General features: G+C 42.9%; 1 protein-coding gene across 1 annotated transcript; it reads right to left on the reverse strand.

The window, feature by feature from the left end:
* Positions 1 to 93: 93 nt before the first annotated feature.
* Positions 94 to 27,953, reverse strand: LOC149285352 (ficolin-2-like). Its single transcript, XM_089495320.1, has 7 exons — positions 27,893 to 27,953; positions 27,683 to 27,796; positions 26,693 to 26,731; positions 2,035 to 2,162; positions 1,268 to 1,397; positions 917 to 1,051; positions 94 to 335 (listed from the first exon to the last, which is right to left on the reverse strand). The coding sequence occupies exons 1-7, from the start codon at positions 27,951 to 27,953 to the stop codon at positions 94 to 96; spliced, it is 849 nt and encodes a 282-aa protein (XP_089351446.1).
* Positions 27,954 to 27,966: the final 13 nt, after the last annotated feature.

Here is a 27,966-nt window from a genome sequence, read left to right on the forward strand (position 1 = left end):
GTAGTTACATATACTTTTTAGTGTAGGTGGATAGGCGAAAGGCTTAAAATAGACGATGCGTGTAGGACTTGGTTCTGTCCGTCTCCTCCTGCGTTATACGGGCCTAGCCTTCATTTCTGAATATTTGAATGAGTAATGAAAGCCGTTAGCTTGTACCCAGTCGATGCCGTGGGTGTAGCTGCTGTGCTGCCCCTGCAGATACCGTCCGTTCAGGTTTGAGTGATGGCAGCTGTTATACCACCAGCCTCCGTAATACGTATTCGCACGTTTGCCTGGACTGGAATCTCTGTCCTTGGTGGAGAAGGGCATGTCGGCATGAACATCCAGGGAGTTTCCTAAAGCAGGTAAAACAAAACCATTTAACCAGGTGCTGGAACCAAAGAATATCATCATCCGGAGATCAATGATCTTGGGCAAGATACATGAGGGATTCCCGTAAAACAGATGCAGCGCATCATTTATTCTCCTACAGCGATGGAGACACCCACTTGAAGGTCGCCATTGTAGGAGATCATGATATTTACCTAAAGCAAGTGTTTGAATTAAGGTGCGACCTGCTTTATGGCAGCGCATGTCCTTAAATGCCTGGCCGTGGCGTACCTGCGTTACCTGTAGCGCTGGGCCGGGCGATGCCTGCGTTACCCATGGTGTTATACCGGGCCGTAGCGTTCCTGCGTTGCCCATGGTGTTATACCGGGCCATGGTGTTATACGGGCTGTGGCGTACCTGCGTTACCCGTGGTGTTATACCGGGCCATGCTGTACCTGCGTTACCCATGGTGTTATACCGGGCCGTGGCGTACCTGCGTTACCCGTGGTGTTATACAGGGCCGTGCCGTACCTGCGTTACCCGTGGTGTTATACAGGGCCGTGCCGTACCTGCGTTACCCGTGGTGTTATACAGGGCCGTGCCGTACCTGCGTTACCCGTGGTGTAAGCTCCTAATAGCAACTTGTAATGTTCAGACTCTCCTAAAATTTTGAAAGACGCGTATTTGGCAAAATATTTTTTCGCTTCAAAGTCCTGTAGGTCGATGCATAATTCCCACGTGCCTGAAAAAAAGGTGGAAACGGGAGCCGTGTTAAAATAAGCTACTAAAAAAAATATAACTGATGTATATTAAAGCATATTTTGTCTGTGAATAGGTAATTGAGCCGACATCTATCCGTTAAACGGGAGAGACCGGGAAATGTACAGAACGCTTCAGGTGCCAAAAACGAGATGTACAGAAGAAATCATAGGCCTAAAATTTTATGTAAAAAGATCACCTGATGAGGTCAGCATATGAAGATTATCATTTCCCAACAAAAACTCGTTCAAAGTGCTGCCAAACCCCATCTTATAGGAATTCCAGTCCCCGAAAAAATCCACCGAGCTGTCCCACCGTCTCTGGAAAACCTGCACAAAATAAAAAAACAAAACACTGAGATCAGACATCCCCCGTTTATAAATACATTCATTAACATGCCAACCGGAAAAGCAATACGGTATATATTTTTTTACTTTAATTATTTTTTCCCCCAAGTATCTTGAAAACTGTCATGAACTGTCATTTTTTTTAATCACCGACAATGACCATTGTAGAACCAGATTTATTATTTTTTTTTTATTTTTGTGCTAAAACATTTTTCTCCCCTATATATACATATATTCCTAGAGGGAATTGTCTATCTTCAAAGAAGGATGGACATATAGATATAAGTATAACTATTTCTTGGCTTTTATCACTTTCCTTTTTTTTTTTTTTTTTTTTACATCACAATTGTGTTTTTGGGGGGGTCACATATTGACGATTTATTATACAAATATATTTTATATCTATATGATATTTGACACACTTCATATATTAAATAGAATATATTTATTAATATATATTACATTATAATATTATATTTATTAAATACGTTAAATTTTCGTACTGATTATATACCATTGTGAGATTTTTATGAATGAAGAGCATTGGATCAAACGGTAAATGGAATATATATTGTAAAGATATTTTCTACATATTTCATCTTCCCTGCTGAGCACTTACGATCCAGCCTCCGCCGTCGGTGTGCATATCACACAACACCTTCAGGGGCCGTTTGCCATCCGGGTATATTGCGTACCAGTCGCTTAGAACGCTTCCCTGATCCAGAACCTCCTTACAGTTCCTCGGAGCTAAAAGCGAGAATTAAAAACACAATACGTCAAATAGTTGCATTTATTTGGATTCAAACCCAATAAGTAAGCAATAATAACGGTGAGTTTGCTGTATAACAGGAAGAATCTAGAATACAGAGGTAATAAGTACGTTACGTGGATTCATCCAATAAACAATAAAATAACGATAAAACGGATCCAATGAACGGGCATTAAAACACTCTGATTGTCTGGTTGTGTTAGTGTGAGTGCCTGGGTGTGTGTGCTTTAGTAAAAAGATTGTGAGGAGAACCGGTGTGTCCCAAAAATAGTGTGTGCTAAATAAGGAAATCTCTAAAAATACTTCCCTTTTGTTTTCTCACAGCTGCCTCCTTAAAAACAACTCTCTCCAGGTGTTGTAAAGTATAGGTTCAATTTCAATAGGGGGCGTTCATGTAAGAAAAACAAACGAAACAACAATAGTGTAGACCGTTCAGACGATACGGTGTTAATTATATTGCGTTAGTTGCACTCACAACAGTGCTGAAGATTTGTGTCTGTTTCTCATTCCCGTCTCATAGCAGCTCGTGAAAAAGGTAGTAAATGGTTGCACTCACGGAATCCAATGCACATACAATTATGTGCAAGGTGCACTCAGGGAGGGGGGGTAGGGGAAGCCCACGGTGTCCAGGATCCCTTCTCCAAATGTCGTGGAATTTCAGGTCCAATCCCCCGAACGCTGTGATACAGTGCGGCAACTTCTTCCAGCCAGGGAGCGGGAAAACCACCCCCAGAGAATAAACAACTGCTGCTTATATTTAAAAATATAGATTTATTATGGGAATATCCCTTTTATTTAAATTTTAAAAAAGTACTTTAAGATATATAAAATATAAATCTGTAAAATTCAAACCATTAAGTGAAATAAAAAGTCTTTCCTCAACGCGTTTCGGCTTTAATGGCTTCCTCAGGAAAAAAGTATTTGATCGCTTCTTCCACTCTTTTTATGTGTTAATTCGTTGTATTTTCTTCCATGTACGCTAGATGGCGGTGCAACGTTGTTTCCCAGAACATGAGGACGTGTTGTACGCACATGTACACTAGGTGGCGCTGTTACGTCATTCCACAATACGTGAAGACGTATTGGAGGCTGGATGTGCGTACTGGCGTCATTCTGTTTATACGCGTCCCCATAGAAACGGCTTCTCCTTCTCCGTAGGGCTGTCTCTTTTCTTGGTGTTGCATCGGGTCCTAGTGTCCTGCTGTGCTGTGAAGTGCAGATGGTAAGCAATGACATTTGAAGACGGATTAACATGAAGGTAGTATAAACGCTATAGGATGTAAACGTTTAAGGATTTGATTGCATGAATGAGAAAACATTAAACGTGGATATATGAACTATAACTAAACATACTATGGGTTTATACATAAATGTCTATATGAATCCAGGGAAAAGAGAGCAATAAGGGTGGAAAAGTGCCAAACAATAATACAAAATACGAAATATTGGAATTATGTATAATACATATAATACATATACAATGTCTATTCCCATGATTCAAAATTGATTAATTGAGAAAACAGGACATGAATTACAGTATCGCGGGACACCGTGTTTAATGCTTGAATTGTTAATGTTCCCAAGATGTTCCTAAATTCTTCCTTTAAGTGGTCTGATTGTTCTTCCCCCATACTGTGCACCACATGGACATTGTAATAAATAAATTACAAATTTGGTGGTGCAGGTGATGAATTTCTTAATTTCGTATGTAGTCCCTGTCCTATTACTGATAAAACTGTTCGTTTTCCTTGGTAGGTAGGTGCACATCTTGCACCTACCGCATGGGAAAAAACCAATGGGTTTCTTGCCCAGAAAGGTATTAAAATTAATTTCTGTTTTCTTTGTTGGGAGGAAAATGTTTTTCAAATTATTTGTGTTTTTTTGTATATGATTTGAGGTTTTTCCAGTAAGAGGGGACCTAAAATGTCATCGCTCTTCAGGACATGCCAGTGTTTCCGCAATATCTTTTTAATGTGGTGAGCCTTAGTATTATATTCCTTAATGAATGAAAAACTTAAATCTTTCTTGTTCATATTATGTTTGGGCTTTCCTTTTAGTAGATGAGATCTATCCATTTGTTCCACTTTCTGTTGACTTCTCGCTAATAACTCTATTGGATAGTGTTTCTCCCTAAATTTACTTTTAACATCTGTGGTGTGTTTAATAAAGTCCTGGTCCCGTGTACAGTTCCTCCTTATTCTCATCATCTGTGCCGTGGGGATGTTATCTAACCATGCTGGGTAATGACAGCTTGTGTAATCAATGAAACCATTGGCATCGGTAGCATTTTTATAATTTCTGGAGCATTGCCTTCTGTGAATAGTTCCACATCCAAGAATTCAACACTTTGCTTTAGTATGTTGAAAGTAAATTTTAGGTTGTATTGGTTCTAGTTGATGTATTCTATAAATTGATGTAATTTATCCAGTGTTCCCCTCCATATAATTAACACATAATCGATATATATCTCTTCCACAGCACCAGGTCTGCTTCAAATGGATTGTTGTGCCATATCTGTTCTGCTTCCCATTCGGCTACGAAAAGGTTGGCGTAACTCGGCACGAGCCTGGCACCCATGGCTGTCCCGCATGAATGGCGGTAAAACTGGTGTTCACACCAGAAATAGTTATATTTCAAAATAAAATCCTTCCGATGTGTTGCATGTTATCTCCATGTTTAATGCTATCTCAATGAGTAGTGTTATGTCCATGTTTAATGCTATGTCCATATTTAATGTTATCTCTATGTGTAATGTGTGACAGTGTAAACCCCAGGGAGATGCTTAGTGTGGCATTTGGGTACAGGTGCTATCCAGATCGTAAATATGGGTCCCTGGGGTGGAGCAATTGGAGAGCAGGGTGGGCCAATGCTCCGTTTCCCCATGCTGTGGAAATGCCATGCCGAGTTTTCCAGGAGGCAAGAAATCTGCAGGATCCGGTCCGGGATTCCAATGGGGCCGGCATCAGGCACAGGAGCTGGACATTAAAAACCCCTGGAGCTTGATACTCAGAGAGACTGTTGGGGGAAGAGGAAGTTCCCTGTGCTCCCAGGGCAACGAGAGGCCCTGAAGAAGACAGTCCCTGAGCCAAGTGAGGCAATACCTGCCTGGACGTTCTGTGTGTTGTCTGGGGGAGGTTTTCCAGAGCCTGGCGTAGCTGGGTCTGGCTGGGAGGTTGAGGTAGTGGGTGATTAGGCTGGTCAGTCTGGACCAGCATAGTTCAGTTAGAGAGGGCTCCAATAGGGAGCTAGGTTTTCTTTTGCAGGTTTCACAGATATGCAATACTTTTATCCAGCAAAAAGAAACTTCACGTCCGGATCATCAATAAGTCGTCACAAACACATCAAGGCCATCCTCCCTAAGCATATGTATTTCAGCCAGCAATACACAAGGGCACATACCGTGCAACAGTCAAACAGCGGTTTTTGGGGTTTAAGCGGTTAAAATAAGGAGAAAAAAAAAACAAAAAAAAAATAAAAAAAAAAATGAGCTGCTGTTCCTGGCTCTAATTGCCCTAGAGGACTGTGCTTAGGACCCCTAAAAGTGACATGTATGGCCCTCATGCTATAGGGTTTGTCACATATGGTGGAGGATGCGGGCAAAGCACTGCTATGGTCTGTGGGCAGAAAGCAGGAACCAACAAAAAAAAATGAGCTGCTGTTCCTGGCTCTAATTGCCCTAGAGGACTGTGCTTAGGACCCCTAAAAGTGACATGTATGGCCCTCATGCTATAGGGTTTGTCACATATGGTGGAGGATGCGGGCAAAGCACTGCTATGGTCTGTGGGCAGAAAGCAGGAACCAACAAAAAAAAAATGAGCTGCTGTTCCTGGCTCTAATTGCCCTAGAGGACTGTGCTTAGGACCCCTAAAAGTGACATGTATGGCCCTCATGCTATAGGGTTTGTCACATATGGTGGAGGATGCGGGCAAAGCACTGCTATGGTCTGTGGGCAGAAAGCAGGAACCAAAAAAAAAAACCAAAAAAAAACACGCCTTATTTTTAACCGCTTAATCCCCAAAAACCACTGTTTGACTGTTGCATGGTATGTGCCCTTGTGTATTGCTGGCTGAAATACATATGCTTATGGAGGATGGCCTTGATGTGTTTGTGACGACTTATTGATGATCAGGACGTGAAGTTTCTTTTTGCTGGATAAAAGTATTGCATATCTGTGAAACCTGCAAAAGAAAACCTAGCTCCCAATTGGAGCCCTCTCTAACTGAACTATGCTGGTCCAGACTGACCAGCCTAATCACCCACTACCTCAACCTCCCAGCCAGACCCAGCTACGCCAGGCTCTGGAAAACCTCCCCCAGACAACACACAAAACGTCCAGGCAGGTATTGCCTCACTTGGCTCAGGGATTGTCTTCTTCAGGGCCTCTCCTTGCCCTAGGAGCACAGGGAACTACCTCTTCCCCCAACAGTCTCTCTGAGTGTTCAGCTCCAGGGGCTTTTCATGTCCAGCACCTGTGCCTGATGCCGGCCCCATAGGAATCCCGGACCGGATCCTGCAGATTTCTTGCCTCCTGGAAAACTCGGCATGGAATTTCCACAGCATGGGGAAACGGAGCATTGGCCCACCCTGCTCTCCAATTGCTCCACCCCAGGGACCCATATTTACAATCTGGATAGCACCTGTACCCAAATGCCACACTAAGCATCTCCCTGTCACAAATGCTATGTCCATGTTTAATGCTTTATCCATGTATAAGGCAGTGTCAATGTTTAATGTTATCTCCATGTTTAATGTTATCTCTATGTGCAATGCTATGTCCATGTTTAATGCTATTGTCAGGAACCACTTTTTCGCTGCCTGAACCATGGCTTTTTTTATACCTGTGGTGTTTAAATCTGCTACCACTAGTGGCCGCCCTCTGGAGCACTCAGAACTCAGGTGTGCCTTGTTACCTGGGTTGAGCCCTAGCCAATACATCCAGCTGGGCCTTGTTACCTGTGATTACCCTGCCTTTATGAACCTGCCCTGCACTTCAGTCAGGGCCTTTGTATTGAAGTCTATGGATCTTCCTGCTGTGGCTCGGCACCTGTACTGTTCCTGGTTCCCTGCTTTGTGTCCTGATCAAGCGGACTCCCTGCTTTGTGTCCTGATCAAGCGGACTCCCTGCTTTGTGTCCTGATCAAGCGGACTCCCTGCTGTGTGTCCTGATCAAGCGGACTCCCTGCTGCGTGTCCTGATCAAGCGGACTCCCTGCTGCGTGTCCTGATCAAGCGGACTCCCTGCTGCGTGTCCTGATCAAGCGGACTCCCTGCTGCGTGTCCTGATCAAGCGGACTCCCTGCTGCGTGTCCTGATCAAGCGGACTCCCTGCTGCGTGTCCTGATCAAGCGGACTCCCTGCTGCGTGTCCTGATCAAGCGGACTCCCTGCTGCGTGTCCTGATCAAGCGGACTCCCTGCTGCGTGTCCTGATCAAGCGGACTCCCTGCTGTGTGTCCTGATCAAGCGGACTCCCTGCTGTGTGTCCTGATCAGGCGGACTCCCTGCTGTGTGTCCTGATCAGGCGGACTCCCTGCTGTGTGTCCTGATCAAGCGGACTCCCTGCTTTGCGTCCTTCCAAGCAGACTCCCTGCTTTGCGTCCCCATGAAGACCATTCACCTACATCTGTTACGATCACCTGAGAAATCCAACAAGCCTGTTACCAGTATGAAAAAGGAATCTTCTAGGAAACGTGAACCCCTTACCACAACCGAATTGCAACAAAGGCGTGATGATGAGGCTTGCTTTTACTGTGGCAAAAAGGGACACTGGATCACCCAATGTCCTCTGAAACCTCCCAAACCCTCTGTACTGATTGAACAGTCTACGTCACAAGCACAGAGCTCTCCTAAAAGGGGAAGTAGCTTTATTCCCCAGGACAGTGAACCCATGGAGTATATACCACCTGGTGATTCCTGATGCTTCTCAAACTCCAGTGGATGTCCAGGTGAAGCCTGATGACTGTTCTGTGATGGAATGCAGCTTCTGTGATTCTACAGTCTGTGGCAGTGTGGGTTGCTCCCATATGGATGAACTTCCTATTGCTTTCTGTTCAGCCATGATTGCAACTCCTATCACTCTTACCTCAGCAAAGTGTGATGCACCATAGACTACCATAGCCCCTAATATCTCCTCTGGACTGATAGCAAAGATTCATGACCCTATTCCATCTCTGAGGAGGAAGGGGCCTTCCATCAGTGCTTCCCATACCAAGTCTGCTTCTCCTGTTTTGAACCAGTGCAGTTCTGGTACTACCCCCCTGCCCCCAGTAGTGCCCTGGGTACAGGGCAGCTATGTGACCCCTGGTACATGGAAAGAGAAAGCACTGAATCATACCTTCTCATCAACTTCTTCAGCATCCAGTCCTAATTTGGCCTATGATTGCACCACAGATAACCTTTCCTTTGATTGTGTTATTACCTCTAATGGCAATATAATCAGAAATGAAGACCTGGAGATCTGTGAACAAGCTTTACCAGGGGCTGCTGTGGGTCATCCTCTCTTGCTACACCACTACTCTGCCTACAGAACAATACCAGAATCTGAGGCAACTGTTTCGACAGTCACTATGGCAGAGGGCTGTTATATGCCGGGGTCAGTGTCTTCCAAGCTCCGAACAAAAGATTAGAGACCAGCGGGAACTACGCATGTCATTCCTGGGACAGCAACCCCAGGAGCAATGGGTATCCGAATTGGACAAGCTGGTCCAACAGGAGGTAGAGCTGGAAAATTACTATAGGGCTCTGCAGTGGTATACAGAGAAGAATGTTCTCCAGAGGGCTATGACTTTGGTGGCCCAGGATTATTATGGGATAGTCTTCAGGATCCGGACTTCGGAAGTACAGCGGAGTGGCGGATTCAGAAGATGCCCTAACCCCAGCTGAAGCGCTGGCAACAGGGCAGGGCATCGCTGGCCTCTGCCCAGCACACACCAAAGCTGCAGGAATTCAGGGAGATACAGCGGCCGACCCGCCTCAGCAGCAGAAGCAGGGAGGTGGAACAGCCGGTCCATCTCCCCAGCGGCAGAACCTAATTCCGGGACAGGAGGAACCTGACCTCCCTCCTCAACGGCAGCAGGAGCACCAGGGAGGGGATGCAGGAGACATAACTCCCCAGCGGTACCCGGAAGATGGCGCAGCCGGCCCATCTCCCCAGCAGCAACAGGAGCAACAATTTTGGGAGGGCATTGATGGGCCAAATGAACTGACTGACTACGGAGTCAACCCGTTTGGGGTTTCCTCCTGTGTCAGTCCAATTTGGAGGGGGGAGAATTGTGACGGAACCCTCAATCACTGGGACCACTGGAGAGGCCTAACTGCCAGCCTCCTCCCTGTTGACTATGGGCCCTGGGTTTGTAAAGACTTTTGTGGCTACCCCCAGCAGTATCATCTCATCACTGTCTGAGGGGATTATCTCCAGCATACAGCCAGGATCTGCAACCAGGGAGTGACTGCCATTGTTTCAGTTTAATGTTGTATAAATCAGTCCCCCGCCCCCCATTGTATTGTTAATCTCGTTACTGCCCCTGTTGTCTCTGGGAGGCAGATTAAGGGGGGCAGTTTGTGTCCCAATATCTTATTTTATGTAAATGTGTGTTTTGATGGATATATCCAGCCTTGTGTGTCCGAAATAAATCAGTCTTCGTTTGGTTTTACCCTACACTGAGTCTCGGCTAGTGACTGGGGAACCGGGGAAAGTGTGTTGTCCCAGGCTAAGGGAGCACAAGACAGCGGAGGTAGTCGGTCGGACTAGACAGCTCCATGACAAATGCTATGTCCATGCTTAATGCTATGTCCATGCTTAATGCTATGTCCATGCTTAATGCTATGTCATTGTGTAATGCAATGTCCATGTTTAATGTTATCTCTATGTGTAATGCTATGTCCATGTGTATCATTATCTCCATGTTTAACGCTACTCCCATGTTTAATGCTATGTCCATGTTTAATGCTATGTCCATGTTTAATGCGATGTCTATTTTTAATGCGATGTCCGTTTATATTGAACTGATGATGTTAAGGCAGTCTATTAAAGGGAAAGAGCTTGCGGTGGAGGCATAATCATCCACCGAAGCTTTGTGCTTCCGTGTTGTCAATTACGTTTTGCCTTTTCTTTTCTACAGGTATAAATACACAGTTAACCTCTTAGTGTCCAGAGGGAAGGACAATCTTTCAAGCCATGGTTCCCCAGAGGTTTCCACCCTTAGGTGGTTTTTCCTCTCCTGCGTGCTGAAAGGTGACTCTTCGTGAGTCTCGAGGTTGCTTTCAGGCCTAATTAATTGGACTATGAATTTTGTAATTAATAATAAATAAATTAAATTACCATCAGTTTCTGTTGTGTTTTTTATACTATTGACTAAAAGTAGGTGTAACCATATGTAATAACAAAAATGAATGGAGTTTATCCAGACCAATGGTTCGGCCCAACCAGTGTGTATGCTAAAGAGCTGCAGGGCTGGCTTCCTCAGGGCCCTTTGCCAGGTATTTCATGCTTTATTAAAAAACACCAATGCACAGGTGTACAAAAAGGACAATGTATGAATTTAAAAGGTTACAAATTTGCATCAGTGCGTCTCATGTTTAGACGTCACTTACATCTTCACACACATCATAGTTAAACATTTAGAATGAGTAATGTTATACAAAATACTAAAACCCCATATTTTTCATATATATCTAAACCCTCACTAAATCAGTTAAATTGACAGAACATACCCCCAACAACAATTCAGGTGTCCAGATTGTATATGCATTTCGAGCATTTTAATTGGGCTTATAAGGTGTATATTGCTGTTTTGGAACTGTTTTTTTTTACATTTAGTATGTTGGGTTTGTAACTGGAAATTTTAAACAAAGAAGCCATGAACACCACCCAATCTAGGATATGTCACTAGTGGTTTCAGGACACAGTCCAAGCAGACATTTGGCCACCAATCACTGCCGAAATTAGCTATAGAAATACTTTGTTGAATTTTTTTTCACCAACGCTTCTGTGTTTTTTAGAATTTTTTTGGCACAGGTTATGAGTTATGGCAGAGAAATCCAGTATGTGTTTTTTAGATTATGGAAATACCCTACATGCATAGGTTTTTTTACATTATTTTTTTTTTTTTTAACTTGTCTGGAACAAACTTTTTGATAGCTGCGTAGAGTTTTTATATAGGTCATGTGCCATCAAAATACCCTACATTTTCATCTTGTTTTACTAAGTTGCAGCAATCCTACGTTTTTTTTGTTTTTTTTTATCTCAATTCAAATCTCCATTTATTCAAGGTATGCGTAAAGACAAGTTATAGTGTGTACATAAGAGGAATGAGAGACACCTCCCACGTTTGCACAGTAAAACAACGGTCCGCTAAAACAAATCGGTAAGCATACCAGGTTCCGAAAGACTCTAGAATGAACAGTGAACAAGACCAGATACGGAGAGGAGATCAACATACTGTGATCGTGTCAGAAAATACAGTATTACAAAAATACAGAAGTATTAATAAAAAATAAACATAACTAAAACAGAATCAAAACACTCCAGGATGTCATTGCAATCCTACTGTTAAAGCAAAAGCAGAACGATATATATATATATTATTGAACATTTCCAATTCCCTATTTTTGTATGATACAGAGACCTGGTAGAGAGGGACAGGAAGGGCAGTGGTACCTAAGGAGTCTGTCCTAATACCTTTTTTTATAGCAGACTTTTTGTGCGTTTGGTGGGGGGATTGTACAAGGAAAATGCCATTTTTGTCTTTGGATCAGAGGATGTTTCTCAAAATCTTTAGCTGGAACTGTAGAAAAGTGTAATTCTTTCCAGTTCCAAATTTATCTTAAAGTACCTATGTATTAAACACGGAAACTTGGGTCAGGTAGATCACAACTTTTGTATACCATGTTGTGGTCTTGCCTAACACTAGGTAGGGATGTTGACTTTGATCAGAAAGGTATACCCCACCACGTTTTATTGTTATTGATAATGCACTGTGGTTTTGGGAACTGTGCATCACCCTTACCTCTGACATGTACCAGAACCAAACTTTCATTGTGTATGGAGGAGAGAACATACTCTACATGTCTTCACAGAGCACTTTTGTTTTGGGTACACCAATTGGTGGATGGAAGCTTTTTAGGCTGGGGTGTCATATATATATAAAAAAAAATTAAACAACTCCGGGCTGGTATCGGAATTATCTACCTGGATACCAAAGGTACATACATTTCTAGTTTCCTATTTTTCCTTCTTGCTACATAACCCTGCACCCACTGATCTTTATACTTTTTTAACCTGGTCCATGCTATAAGCACATAAGCTTTCTAGACCTCAGAGGTCTTTTCGTCACCATTTCTTCTGTAGGAGAGACCTCTGATGTCCAAACATACACCTTTCAATAGAAATCATACAAATATTTTAAATACACGATGGATACTTAACATAGACACAACTGTACAATGGAACTGACAACATGTTTATATTGTTTTAAAGATACAACACCTGGCTTCTTCAAAATATACTTAATGAATTTTTTTTTAATTCAATCTGAATCCCGTTATGAGCGATGTATTCCTGGTTTTCATCACATTGGTTACAGATCTTCAATTTTATCTGGCAAGTGGGTCCAATACAAAAGCCCGACAAATGGAGATATTATTATATTGTGGAGCCTTGAACAAGTTTTCTAGTGTGAACTCTTAATTCAACTCTTTCTTATTCATTTATTGAATATCAATGCACTTATTTCACTTTTTTCAATTGTTTTTTTTTTCTCTCTAATTAATGATATAATTCATTATGTTTACTATGTTTTCGACATGGTAAGACGTGGTAAGTGGTAACTAGGTACCGGATAATTTGAGTTCCTCTAGACATATATACAGTGCACGCCGTCCCAGTGTCCTTAAACAGTTTGGTGGTTTCATGGTAACGTGAAAGTGGCCATACCAAGTCAGGACTCTAGGAACGGAGCTTAGAATCATGTTGATGCATTGTCATCTTTAAAGAGTTTCTTCTGAATCAATGTCATCGGGAAGGTTCATACAGGTTATCAGAGAAATATAGAGAAGAGCATCTCTGGATAGCTTCATCCTACTGATGGGAATCTCCGAGCGTGGTTTCTCCTTCTCTGTAACATAAGTTACATGCACCGGGCCTTTGAAGTCAGTTGTGGAGATGTTGTCATGTGTGTTCCGATTCATGTTGACACTTGAGTACTTCTGCGTACTCTTTGTAAGAGGAGTCACAGCCACCCCAACGCCTGTGCGAAGGACAAAGAACCATTTAAACAAGTGATATTCATAAACTGAATCGCAAATCTGATGTCATAATCCAACTCCATGAGTAAAATGACTACATTAAGCTTATTGCACGGCTTAGGGACAGCATTAGAACTCTTTGCTGTGTGATATACATGTATGTTGTGCGGATATATATATAGGCAATAAAGCTTGCTAAAATTGTATGTAAATACCCTTCTGCCCTCAAGCGTTACCTGCAAGAGGAGTCCAGACCGCCCAGTATAGGGTTATAGATTTCCACATATCAACACAACTATTTCCAAAGTGGGCAGAAAAGTCGCTTCCTGCCATATACGTGCCAGCCTTCCTACCGCCTGACACATCGCATCTCTCCCCTTCTTCGCAGCACGGGCTGAACGATGACAAGCGCAGCGCACATACGAGGTTCTCTTCCTGGGTACAAATAAAATCTTAGCTGCCATTGGCTGCACTGTTCAGCTCTGGAGTTATTTTTGTATGATTGGTCAATACATAACAACTCCCCTGCAATGCATGTGTTCTTCCTGTGTGTAAGTGTAAAGTGTCAGAGAAATGTATGCCCCGGGGGTATCCTAATCTCATTCTATTGGTGAGATTATTTCAAGTGTCACAAATCAGGTATTTGTATTGTTAAAGTGATGCTAAAAGGAAATTTGGGGCTTTAGTCATGATTTTGGCCATCTTGCCTTTGCTAAGGTCACAGACTCCAGCTTTTACTGACTATATCTCCCCAAATTAACTGGATCAAAAAAAACACCCATAAAAACTTCCTATTGCACAGAATGGTGAGTGTGTGGCTTTGTAAACCAGTGGCCCTCCGGGAATTTGCCTCGTATGCCAGATGACCAGTCCAGGCCTAGGTCTACTTCTTAAAGGGAGCTAGAACACATTTACAGAAGGGGGTACATAGAAAACTAATACAAGTCACATAGAAAGGATCCAGTTGTTAAAGAGGAAGAGAGATAAAGGGGAGAAGAGAGAGCAGGAGAGATAAACTGAAAGGGGGAGAGAGATGTGGACAAAGGGTGAGGTATACAGAAAGAGGAAGTGGAGAAAGAGGAAGAGATGTATATAGATGGGAGATGTGAAAACGGAGAGAAAGAGAAGGAGAGATAGGGAGAAAAGCAAGAGATAAACAAATGGGAGAGATAATGAGAAAGGGGAGGATCAAAGAGGCGTCTGTCTTCTTATTTATATTTATAAATACTCCAAGCTCCAGCTCTTCCATTTTGTAACGGAGAAGGACTGGAAACATAGGCGCCATCAACGCAGGAGGGGGTGGCGGTTCATGTGTACGATGGGCTCACATGAGTCTGCCCACGAGGCGGCAACAAAATGAGGTTTTGCCTAAGGTGGCTAAAACCCTTGCCCCAGCCCTGAGCTGAACACATCTCCCTACATGTGATATACTTACAACAAGTCAGCTCTAGCACTGGATCGGTGAACACTGCAGGAGAGGGTCTATTCAGACCCCCATGCACAAGCACGATAAGCATTCCCATTGATTTGAGTGAATCAGTGGCAAACAGTGACCACAGACGAGGAGGGAAGCTGCAGCAACAGGGCTACAACTTCTAGGTCATATAAGTGCTCTATTGCATTTTAGTTTTGATGAAGGCATATTAAAGTAACCTTCACGACAATGGCTGCTTAGCTATGATTTTCGTTTTTCTCATGTACTGTAACCACTCACATTATATATTGGGGGGGTTCAGGACAAGAAAATATAAGAGTCCATTATTTTGATCATATCATATAATGTATTAAAAATATATATATAGTAAAAATTGAAAATGCTTTTTACTACAAGAACTAATGAAAATACCTGCTAAATAGATTTTAAAATTTGCCCTGAGTTTAGAAATACCCAATGTTTTTGTATTTTTGCAAGTTATAGGGCAATAAGTACAAGTAGCATATTACTATTTTTAGTAAAATGTCCCCTTAAGTTCTACACTATTCACATACTATCCAACATGTGATCCATGTTGGAATCTTGGACCCAGACTCGCATAGCTTTCTACCATTTTGTTGGTTGCATGTAGTTGCTGGTATGTTTTCAAAATCCAGGCCAATCTTCTGCCCCAATTCTCATGTTTGCAGGTGAACTAAAAGCCTGTGTGATACCTAAAACAAAGTCCACGTTAGTGACCCATTTCAATATAAATGTTTATATTAATGTATTTGCTAAGAACAAGACATAATTTATTATTCAGAAAATAAACTCTCATTGCCAATATAGCTAACTTAAAGATGTGTGTAACATGTAACACTGAAGTTTTATTTGATAAAGAAGGAATGGCCATTTGAAGTCACTGTGCTTAGTCGAGTTTTAGCTGATTGTTAAGATAAACCAACTCTGAATTCATACTTCTCTCTATGTAAAACAAGCGGATTGAGAGTATCTTTTTAAGCATGTTTGCAGGGATCAGTTGAACATCAGATAATCACTTGTAAATTCCTGGTGGATACTGTGATGTTCTTGTACTCAACGTGTAGCTCTAAACTAAGCAAATGTACTAAAAGTTGCAAACATACTGTATGTCAAAAAAAATAAAAAAATCTGCTTCATAGGTAGTTTAAAATAACGCATTTTGACACATTTGTGTCTACAGTGCATTACTCCAGTTACCCAGGAACGCAAATCAAAAACTCTGTAATGGCATTAAATGTATCAGTAAATCAGACTAAAGCTTCCAGGGATAGTGATAAAAATCTTTATCATACCCTTTGTAAGATTCTAGTACTGGTTGTTTTTCATACCCTCTTTATAAAAGCCTTGCTATATGGAAAACAATTGAATAATAACATCTTGGTGATACTTACATTACATTCTTGGATATACACTATATGGACAAAAGTATTGGGACACATGACCATTACACCAACAGGGATTTTTATGACATCGCATTCTAAATACATAGACATTAATATGTAGTTGGACTCTCCTTTGCAGCTATAACAGCTTCTTCTCTTATGGGAAGGCTTTCCACAAGATTTTGGAGAGTTTCTGTTGGAATTTCTGCCCATTTATCCAGTAGAGCGTTTGTGAGGTCAGGCACTGATGTTGGACGAGAAGGACAGACTCACAATCTCCATTCCAGTTCATCCCAAAGGTGTTGGATGGGGTTGAGGTCAGGGCTTTGTGCGGGTCAGTCAACTTCTTCCACACTAAACCCATTTTTATGGACCTTGCTTTGTGCACTGGGCACAGTCAAACTGGGATAGGAAAGGGCCTTCCCAGGGGCATAACTAGAAACCACGGGGCACTGGTGCAGGCCCCCCAACTGCAACAACTAGTCTGTGCCTTCCCCTTACCCTCCCTTCCAACATATGTAAACACACTTACACAAATTACAGACACTTACTCATACTCACTGACACACACTCCATCTCACCCCACTTACGCAATTACTCATCCATGCTCGCACACACAAGTATACATCTATGCTCACATACACGCACACACACAAGAACACATCCATGCTTTCACACACAAGTACACATCCATGATCACACACACCTACAAGTTAACATCCATGATCACACATACACGTGCACAGGAATGCTCATACAGGCACACACATATTATACATATATATATATATAGATTTATTCACGGGTAATGCCTCTCGTTTAGACTTAATCTAAAGTAACATCATGGCTGCTGAGGTTTATACTGCCTTTTCATTAGTATGGTCAGTTCTATAAGAAACCTGCATATGTAGCCTAGAATGTAACCTCATTGATATAATTTGTTACTATGGAAAAGTTATACTCCGCTTACATGATTTCACGTTACATCACTTTTTTTCTTGGAAGCTTCCAAGGTGTTGCCTGTACTCAGCACCATATGTGGAATATCACCTTTAGGGATAAAACATTTTGAATAGATGTCTCTCTGAATAGGGACACCATATTGCATGTATTGTTGTTTTAGAGGACTCTTTATCGAGTAGAGTGTCTCTTTATAGGACTCCTGTTATGTAATCACAGTCTTCAAGCCTCTCAAATCATCCTGCCTTTACACAGACATTTCGCTTTGTATTTATCAATATTGCTTCCTTACACAATACCTTTCGTCCATGGTCTATCCGTTTCTGTCTTATCACAAAGCATAAGATACAGGAGAATATTAACCTGAAAGAAAACCGAGGCATTTATGTTTCAATTGTATACATTAGGTCGATAAACTCACAAGCTGTGTTTGCTTGTCAAGTAGCGTATGATGAAGTTTAATATACAGAACCAACCTACAAATGTATATACTGTATTTTCTCGATTATAAGACGAGGTTTTTTTCAGAGCAAATGCTCTGAAAAATACCCCTCGTCTTATAATCAGACCTCAAATAGGTCTGACTATGAGACAACTAAGATCCAGATCCCCCGCAGCTGCAGGGGTCCTGGATCCTCCTGTCTTCCCCCCCCGCCCCACTTACCGGTACTTCCCGGGTGGGCCGGAAGGTCCGTGGGCTGGGCGGCCGGCAGACTAACCATGAAGACAGCTGCTGAGCGGCTGCAAATGGCATTGAACGCCTCCCTCGGTGCCAGGGGTGGGCTGGGCAGGGGGGGCAATTGCCCCCCAGGCTGCCCGAAATCTAATCAAAGCGGCCGCTGGGTGCTGATGCGGCCGGCCGGCATCGGCACCCAGCAGCCGTGTGCGATGGCCGTCTAGTGATGGGAGCAGCGTGAGGGGTGAAAGCTCCGCCCCCTCGCACTGACCTTTCACCCCTCACGCTGCTCCCATCACTATGCGGCCATCAGATTGCTGGGAATGTAATCTGAACGGCCGATGCGTGCTGATGCCGCCGGCCGCCTCTGCTTCAATACTTTTTTTTTACTTTATATGGCAAGCCGATCCAGCTTACCATATAAATAAAAAAAAAGTGTTAAGGTAGCTCCGGCCGGCGGCATCAGCACGCACCGGCTGTTTAGATTACATTCCCAGCAGTCTGATGGCTGCATAGTGATGGGAGCAGCGTGAGGTGGAAGCTCCGCCCCCTCGCACTCAGACTGCTGCAGCACCGGATGTCAGGTCAGTGGCATCCTGTCAGCATAGAGGAGAACAGTGTGCAGCTACCAGGAAGTCAAGAGAAGTAGAAGGTGAGTAAAATAATGTATTTTTTGTACTGTATAATGTTTTTTGTATTTGTTAAAAACAAAAAAAATCGGCATGTGTGTGTATGTAAGTGTGTCCCCCTATATGCCACTCTGCCTCCAGAAATGCCTTATACCCCCCCTATATGCCACTCTGTCCCATGATATGCCTTTTAACCCCCTATATGCCAGAGTTGCATATAGGGGTATAAGGCATTTCTGGATGCAGAGTGACATATAGGGGGTCAAAAGGCATATCTGGAGGCAGAGTGGCATAAAGGGGGTTAAAAGGTATATCATGGGGCAGAGGAGCATATAGGAGGGTATAAAGCATATCGAGGAGGCAGAGTGGCATATAGGGGGCATAAGGCTTTTCTGGAGGCAGAGTGCCCCATGATATGCCTTTTAACCCCCTTCATGCCACTCTGCCTCCAGAAATGCCTTTTAACCCCCTATATGGCAGAGTGGCATATAGGGGGTTAGAAGGCATATCATGGGACAGAGTGGCATATATTATTTTTTATTTAATATGGCAAGCTGGATCGGCTTGCCATATAAAGTAAACAAAAATGTCCCATGATATGCCTTTTAACCTCCTATATGGCAGAGTGGCATATAGGGGGTTAGAAGGCATATCATGGGACAGAGTGGCATATAGGAGGGTTGAGGCATATCAGGGAGGCAGAGTGGCATATAGGGGGGTATAAGGCTTTTCTGGAGGCAGAGTGCCCCATGATATGCCTTTTAACCCCCTTTATGCCACTCTGCCTCCAGAAATGCCTTATACCCCCCTATATACCACTCTGTCCCATGATATGCCTTTTAACCCCCTATATGGTAGAGTGGCATATAGGGGGTTAGAAAGCATATCATGGGACAGAGTGGCATATAGGGGTATAAGGCATTTCTGGATGCAGAGTGACATATAGGGGGTCAAAAGGCATATCTGGAGGTGGAGTGGCAAAAAGGGGGTTAAAAGGCATATCACGGGGCAGAGGGGCATATAGGAGGGTTGAGGCATATCAGGGAGGGAGAGTGGCATATGGGGGGTATAAGGCATTTCTGGAGGCAGAGTGACATAGGGAGTAAAAGGCATTTCTGGAGGCAGAGTGGCATATAGGGGATTAAAACGCATATTATGGGGCAGAGTGGCATATAGGAGGGTATAAAGCATATCAGGGAGGCAGAGTGGCATATAGGGGGGCATATGGCTTTTCTGGAGGCAGAGTGCCCCATGATATGCCTTTTAACCCCCTTCATGCCACTCTGCCTCCAGGAATGCCTTATACCCACTATATGCCACTATGTCCCATGATATGCCTTTTAACCCCCTATATGGCAGAGTGGCATATAGGGGGTATAAGGCATTTCTGGAGGCAGAGTGGCATATAGGGGGTTAGAAGGCATATCAGGGGGGCAGAGTGGCAAGCCTGGGGGCATAGGTGCATAACTCGGGGGTAGGTTGTCAAATGAAAGGAAATAAAAACCAAACATGTCTCAATCATAGCTTTTATTAAATATGGAAAAACATAGTCTACATGAATTAATAAAGAAATAAAAGTTTCTTACCAGAATACCGTGAAGAATAATGTGATCAGTGTTTAGTTCCACTGAATAAAATGGAACTCTTTCATCTAAAAATGTTCGCAGTAGTAAATGTTTTGATCCCATTATGTATAATGTATTTCATTTATTAGGGCCTTTTAACACTTTTGCTTTCTGGCATTTTAATACAAATAATGAGATAAAAAGAATGGCACATACTGTGACTCGGGTGTGTATAAGGGGTGCGTGTGGGTATAAGAGCTTCACCGTGAGATAAACTATATGGGGCTGGTCTCCAAATTTTTCCAGGGCTGCTTTTCAGTCCCAGTCCGGCCCTGCCGGTGTGCAGCTGGGGCAGCGTGTAGATGTTCCCCGCACCGGTGCGGCAAATTCTCTCTGACAGTCGGGGAAGGTCTGCACGATGGACGCAGACAACCCCCGCTGCTAGCCACACTTCCTTCCGGCTGCAGCGGAAGTTGTTTACGCGAATCGCATAGACATCTACACGCTGCCCCGGCTACATGACAGAGGACTTAAGTACCGGTAAGTTTGGAGGAGGGAGGGGGAGTGTTAAACGGGGGGGCATAAGGCATTTCTGGAGGCAGAGTGCTCTGTGAAATGCCTTTTAACCCCCTCAATGCCACTCTGCCTCCAGAAATGCCTTTTTAACCCTCTATACGCCACTCTGCCTCCTGAAATGCCTTAAACCTCCCTATATGCCACTCTTTCCGATAATATGCCTTTTAACCCTCTAAATACCAGAGTGGCATATAGGGGTATAAGGCATTTCTGGAGGCAGAGTGGCACATAGGGGGTCAAAAGGCATATCAGGGGGCACAGTGGCATTTAGAGGGTTAAAAGGCATATCATGGGGCACAGTGGCATATAGGGGGTATAAGGCATTTCTGGGGCAGATGTGCATAACTGGAGGGCAGGTTGGAAAATAGAAGGAAATAAAACCAAAATATTTTTCGTAATCATAGCTTTTATTAAAAAAAATAGTTTACATGAATTAACATTTACCGGTAAAACTTTTTTTCCTATAGGGTCGTCTTATATTCAGGCTTTTTCTTTTTTTTCTTAAATTAATATTCAGATTTGGGGGGTCGTCTTATAATCGAGCAAATACGGTATTAACTATATCAAACACCTGTGTTTTTTTGTTTGTAAATAGGTTTGTGAAGAAGTGTATATAATAAAAATACTATATTTTATAATTGCACTGGACTTTTTTCTGCCTTTAAGAAGCGGTTTACATGTTACCATATTTCTATGTAAGACTACATTTTGGTTCAAAATATTACAGAAATTATATTCAAGGTTGCCTTTCATTTAGACCTCTTCTGTTGCCCCATGAGTGTGGTGGACGATTACCTTAAGATGACATGAAAAACCCCATGCCTGGGCAACAGAATCCTGGTAGCCGTTTAATACAAGTCCCTTGCTGCATAAGATCCTGGACCAGGTTACACGTAACAAATTGTTAAGCAAAAAGAGAAGTTCAATACTGCATGAAAAATTAGATTAAACTTTATTATTGGTATACTCGTTCATACAATTAAAATAAAATATTTAACAAGCAGAGATAATACAAGTGTTTTTCTTCTTTACTTGTGGCAGCAGAAGATTCTGCAATAGAAACAAAAGACTTAATATTAATGGTTATAATGGCAAGAGGTCAACCTGAAGTCCATCTTTGTGCAGGAGATTATGCGCAGAAAATCTTTTTTTTTTATATATATATATCAAATAGGCATACCTGGGAACTCTCTGTGTTTGACCTGGAGATCTCCAGTTGAAGTACCTACCGGTTCCTCCGGGTCTCGGGAGCGGGGTCTTGATGCACCCCGCTCCCTGCCCATTTGCCCTTTAAATGGGCGTGTTTCAGTCTAATTTCTCCTACCTTATTTACGTATTTACCTTCAGTATTAGCCAACAACCTCTATTGCCCTCTTTCCTTTCCTTTATTCTTGTACTTTTACTAATGCTCTATTTTCAGTCCTTAAACTTGGCTTACTTCTGTCTATCTTCTTCCTCTGCTTCCTCTACCACCACTGCTACCTCCGCTATCTTGACTTCCTCTTCTCTGATGCAATGCAAAGAAAAAAAGTTGCTTTACAAAGAGTTTTAATTAGCATGCTTGTGAACTAATAAAATTCCTCCTTGTTTTCGAGGTTAAAGAATAAGATTTACTCTCCAAATCAGGGGCGTAACTTGAAACCTCAGGGCCCCGGTGCGAGAATCTATTAAGGCCCCCCCCACCCCCAACCCATCTATCCCTTTCTCACTATCTCCCCTCTCCCTCCCTACTTCCCTTCTCACAATCTACCCTCTCCCTCTCTACACCCCTTCTCACGATCTCCCCTCTCCCTCCCTAACCCCCCCTTCTCATGATCTACCCTCTCCCTCCCTACCCCCCTTCTCACGATCTACCCTCTCCCTCCCTACCCCCCTTCTCACGAGCTACCCTCTCCCTCCATAGCCCCCCTTCTCTCGATCTACCCTCTCCCTCCCTACCCCCCCTTCTCACGATCTACCCTCTCCCTCCCTACCCCCCCTTCTCACGATCTACCCTCTCCATCCCTACCCCCCCTTCTCACGATCTACCCTCTCCCTCCCTACCCCCCCTTCTCACGATCTACCCACCCACTCCCTCCCTACCCCCCTTTATAAAACCTATAAAACCCACATAGCTACTGTCTCATTTCTACACTCATGAAAAAAAATGAGATGTCCCATTGAAAGAATTCTTTTATACACAGGTTATTCTTAATTCTGTTTCCTATTGGTAACTGTATTTAACTCTTTGTGTTTTGTGAAAATGCAGCATTTAGTAGCAAAGCAGGAACAGCGAGCCGGTCCAGAGTTACCCGAAACATTCCTGATTACACAGAACAAAAGAATTTCATGAAACTGTACTGTCTTCCCTGTTTTTACACCGACACTGGTTAGCGCTAGCAAAATACCACTATAAAATCTAACATTTCATTTAGTAAAGTACAGGCCATTGGATTTAGTGACCTGATCTGAGCAAATCCACAGCGCGGAAGCACTTAATTAATCCCAGCGATCCACTTCATTGATTACAACCTACAGTGCAGCATCTCAATCAAGTTGGCACCTGATGGGGAAAGACGAGACTTGGGCAACGTCCTTTTATTATCCGTCTCATGAAATGTTAAGATAACGCATTAATTGCACTGTATTTAGTTGGTTCATTTACAGTATATATATATATATATATATATATATATATATATATATATACGTAGATATATATTGTCTTGGTTGTTGGCTGAAGTTGACTGATCCATTATATATTTCATTTACTAAAACCTAGAACCATCATTTTGTATTTCAACAATAGTTAGATCTCACGGTTGCCAATCTTTTGCCTTTTTTGTGTGTTTACAATATGGGATAAATTAACTGAATTCGTCGCCCAGGAAGCCTTAGGCACATTTCTTCTTTAACGGACACAATGTAGCCTCTTGGACGACGACTGAGGCTCCTGTTGCACCAAGCTTATGCTAGCCGGTTAAAAAGGGAGATCACCGATCTCCCCAACCGGCCCACCAATACTATGGAGGACTGAGAAGAGTCTGATCAGATACCAAAAACATTGTGCATGCCCGTTAATAAATAATAACAAAATGATGTCATCATCACCAGTGTCAAACGGTCTACTTGTGCATTAAGAGGATTCTGAAGGCCACCTACACCATTTGGTGGCTAGAATGGACCTTGGAACATCTACTCCATCATGATATAGTAGCTATTAAACAATTCCTCCAGGACTGTTTAGTAGCAGGACTGTCAGAGGATTAACGCACCGTTACCCCCGAGGCTGCATGGGCGTAAAAGCTCGCATATTTCTTTTGTTTAATATGTTACCTTTTCCCAGCACGTCTACCTCTGAGTCTTCCTAGAAGAACTCAGCAGAGCAGGAATTTTATTTAATTAAAAAGTCTGGGGACAATTGCTGAAAAAAGTCGGTTAACGACAAAACGAGACGAGAAGCAGCTCTGCAGAACAGAGTTAATTGTACCCCGGAAATTCATTTTCTTCATCGTTCTAAAAACTTAAAGCGATGGCTGCGGCTGCACCTGTCACCGTCCCCAATGGAGACATTATTTTATCAGAGACGACGAGATCTCCAAAAGTCATTAACATCAGCGGAAAAGGTCAGGGGTAATTTTTATGGGCAAATTCAGTGCTTCGTTGCAAATAGCTGCTCCAGGACAGGCTCGGCCGGCTTATGATCCTTTCACATTTACCAAGACCACAGTCTCATGATACCCCAGCCACAATTAAAGTGCCACCCTTCCCTGACGCAGCCACATTCGTCTTTAGTTTCTCCCGTCCAATGTTGCATTTGTTCGTTCATTATTCGGACGAAACGGTAGAATTCAGCATGAAATCACAATCAAGTCTAGTGAGGATGGCTCTCCACGTTTGCTGTTGGCTTCCCTGGAATAATCTATACTATTTCAAAATATTCTAGATTCTTTTACTTTTGGTAAAAATAGAACTATGGTGGTTTTTAGCAGTTTAGGGGTGACTAATATATATAATCAATATATACAGTATATATATATATATATATTAATTTGTTATCCTTTTAGCAACATCATTTCTAATTAGTAATTACTTTTCTCATCTTTAATGAAATCTCAGAATTTCAATAATCCCAATTCTATGTTCCAAAGCATGTTTTGGAAACATTGGCTATAATCCTAAATAGGATCACAGAAAATAAGATAACCCCCCACACACACACCTATATATAAATATGTGACATTTGAGGCAAAAATTCAGAACAGAACAACGGTTTACCTGATTATTTTATTATATTATTTTTGGGATGGGACATTCAGTGTTACTAAAAGTGATGTTTCTAACACTAATTAGTTTTAAAAGTGTTGAATTCTTCTCTTATTCACGTAAGCACTAGCTCTGTCCCAACTCCGTGGGAACCCGGCCGCTGCGGGCAGACTTCTACAGGTCCACTCTGTGACCGCTTGCTTACAGTAAATCTGGATGTTTTACTGGATTTGCTTGGTAGATGTGTGCTTTTCCCCAGAAAACCACATTTTGTCATGTGTAACGGCAAACGTTTTCTACATTTTTATAACGGCTGTAAATCCTGAGCACATGTCGGACAGCGGAAAGAAAGACTCGGAGATTCACATTCCAAGCGCTCAATTAGCTCTGTATTGAGGTGTAGACATGGATACAAGGCCAGCGAGACTTTACTGCCAGGTGGGAGAATTATTGGTTATATATGGGGGGGAGGTTTGAACACAAGGAGACCCTGTGCTGAAGTTTTAAAGAGGGGCAGCCACGTTGTTGCTCAGCGGGAACTTCTCGCTCCTCTCTTCCTCTGGAATTCCAACTCGTCGACCATCCACACGGCGCCCCTTATGTTCTCCACTCTCACAAAACATTTATGGAGGCTGAGGTTGTGTCGCACTGCGTTCTGAGGGAGAGAACATGGGGGGGGGCATTAAACAGACTGCAAATACCTCCATCTGTCTACGTGCATTATCGCTCCATATCCCTGGCTTACTGGGAAATACTAAAATTCTTGTGATGGAATGTACAGAATAAGGATTTCCAATAAACTTCAATGAAAACAAGATGACGAGGGGCAGTTAAATTTACCCGTAGCTGTAATAATCGTCATTCTGTGTGCTTTTGTATAATAAATGAAAAATTTGGTGCAATTTATAAACAGGACTAGACCAGGTACCTCTAGGGTGGGGTGGACAGAACATTGAGTGGGTGGGGCCTGTATAGGAGGGGGTGGGACTTCAGCCACACAAAGGTATTATAAAATTAGTATAATTATTATTATTATTTAAGGGAGAAGAGGATGAAGAGAAGAAATATTCAGGAAAAACAAGAAGCTAAGTAAATGGCAGGAAAGGTGGAGTATGGAGAGTAGTGGGTAGAGAGAACAATAGGGTCGGTGGGGTAATAGTGGCACAATTAATGCGTGGGTATGCCCAAGAATTGTGTCAATGACAAAAACATTATTAAAAAAAAAATCATATGTCTACGCAGCCTTAAGCACATTTATCTAGAATCACTCCAGAATTACTTTCCAACAGCCCTGACCTTTCTTTTATCAATGAGACATTCGCTTCCTCCGTACCTTGGACGAGAAACTGAAACCTTGCTACATCTGCCGCTTTAGTTTTTCTGGTACGGAAGGAGAAGGGGTCCTGCTCTTGTAAGCTTACAATCTATTCCCTAACATGATCTCTACCAAAAAATGTTTTACCACTGGTGAAAAGAGTCCCTTTTCTGCGGGACGATGCCGATTTAAAGCCAATGTTCAGGGTAGATGCCCCAGTTTGGTGGGCAGTGGGGATCAAGGACTGTTGAGGAGATCCCCTGATCACCTCTGATCTCCCCTGACCAACCCAGGGAGCTGAAACTCCATTGCAGCGCAGATCTCCATCACAGCTCTCACGTGGCCACAGAGCCGAGCCAAGGAGTGCACCCGGGGGCCATTCAGACGAGGAGCGCAGCGCGAGGGGCAAAGTCTGTGCCGGCTGAATCCGGCATATTTATTTATTGGTTTCTAACCTACTTACCATACAATGGCTCAGATGTTCCAGAATCTCCTTTGTCTCCTGTTGGCAAAGAAAAGCACCAGAGATTATTAAAGCAGAAGAGGTTTCCCATTTATAACGAATATAGATGAATGTAACGGCTGAACCGCTCCATTCCAGAATCAGGAGTCCATAACCAAGGAGATCCCGCTGAGGACGTTACCCCTTCTGAAACAGATTTGTACGAAGCGTGCATAAAAAGCGTAGGCGTTTTTTTGCCTTTGTTTGAAGAAATTTACCATGTTGATGCTGTTGTCCCGATTGGACAATCAGAATTTTATTTATTTCTGTTTGTAACTAAAAATTTGGAGCCCCCGGTATGCGGCAGAAATAATGTGACGAAACGCGCCATAATACTTTCTGCGCCATAATACAGAAATAGCCCATCTGGGTCCGAAAACCCATAAGGACCATACTTAATGCATAGTTAAAACACTAAGATAACTTATACATTACACAGGGCCAGCTGATCCTTTCCCGCAGGAGATGATCGCTGGCGTTGCCCTTCCTGATGCATAGCGAGGTCAGAGAAACTCTCTCCCAGGCTCCATCTAGTGAATACACGGCTAGCTTTTAACCCCTTAGGGACAATGGGCGGTCCCTAAATCCATTGAAAACAATGCATTTTGAGCCTGTACATGTACGGGCTTTATCATTAAGGGGTTAAATATCTTTCAAATGAATCAATTCCAGCTCGTTTTCCCAGCATCTCCCTAAAATGTACATCTGCCGATAAAACACAATTTTTTGAAATGTACATAAGCGGCGAACAAACCTTTTGGCCCTGGGGGTCCAACTTTGCCAGGTTAACATACAGATCCTTTAAGCCCTAAAATAAAAAAAAATAGCAATTTAAAATATATTTATATCATCGCTACTTTCCTGTATGCCTTCGTTAGTAATTAAATTATGGGTAATTTAGTGGGAATTCTACAATAATGCAGTGAAAATACGGCTGTGCTCCGCACTCACCTCGCTCTCCCGACAAACCGGCTTCTCCCTTTTGACCAGGAGATCCAGGGAAGCCGGGACATCCTCTGAGAATAGCCAGCTTGTCAGAGTCCCCAACGCCCAATATCTTCACGTCTGAGGATATAAGAGTTACTAGTCAGAGATGTGAGACGGAAGAACGTGACATTAACTAGTACTAGCCATCCGGCACGTTGGGCAAGTGCCACATACTCTGCGGCAGATCGGGTGCTGCAGCATGATATGCTGGACCAAAATGCTGGTACCTAGGCATGATGGGACTGTGC

This window comes from Sceloporus occidentalis, unplaced genomic scaffold, assembly GCF_023333645.1.
Source record: "Sceloporus occidentalis isolate IW3139 unplaced genomic scaffold, rSceOcc1.0.p SCAF_79, whole genome shotgun sequence".
Classification (NCBI taxonomy): Eukaryota; Metazoa; Chordata; class Lepidosauria; order Squamata; family Phrynosomatidae; genus Sceloporus; species Sceloporus occidentalis.

What these genes read in the sequence shown, in the direction of transcription:
- LOC149285352 (XM_089495320.1), bottom strand. Translation starts at nt 27,953, where the DNA reads ATGCCTAGGTACCAGCATTTTGGTCCAGCATATCATGCTGCAGCACCC. An exon ending in AACATCTGAGCCATTGTATG is followed by an intron (nt 2,163 to 26,692) that starts GTAAGTAGGTTA and finishes TCTCGCTTTTAG; the next exon opens with CTCCGAGGAACTGTAAGGAG. An exon ending in TCATATGCTGACCTCATCAG is followed by an intron (nt 1,052 to 1,267) that starts GTGATCTTTTTA and finishes CCTTTTTTTCAG; the next exon opens with GCACGTGGGAATTATGCATC.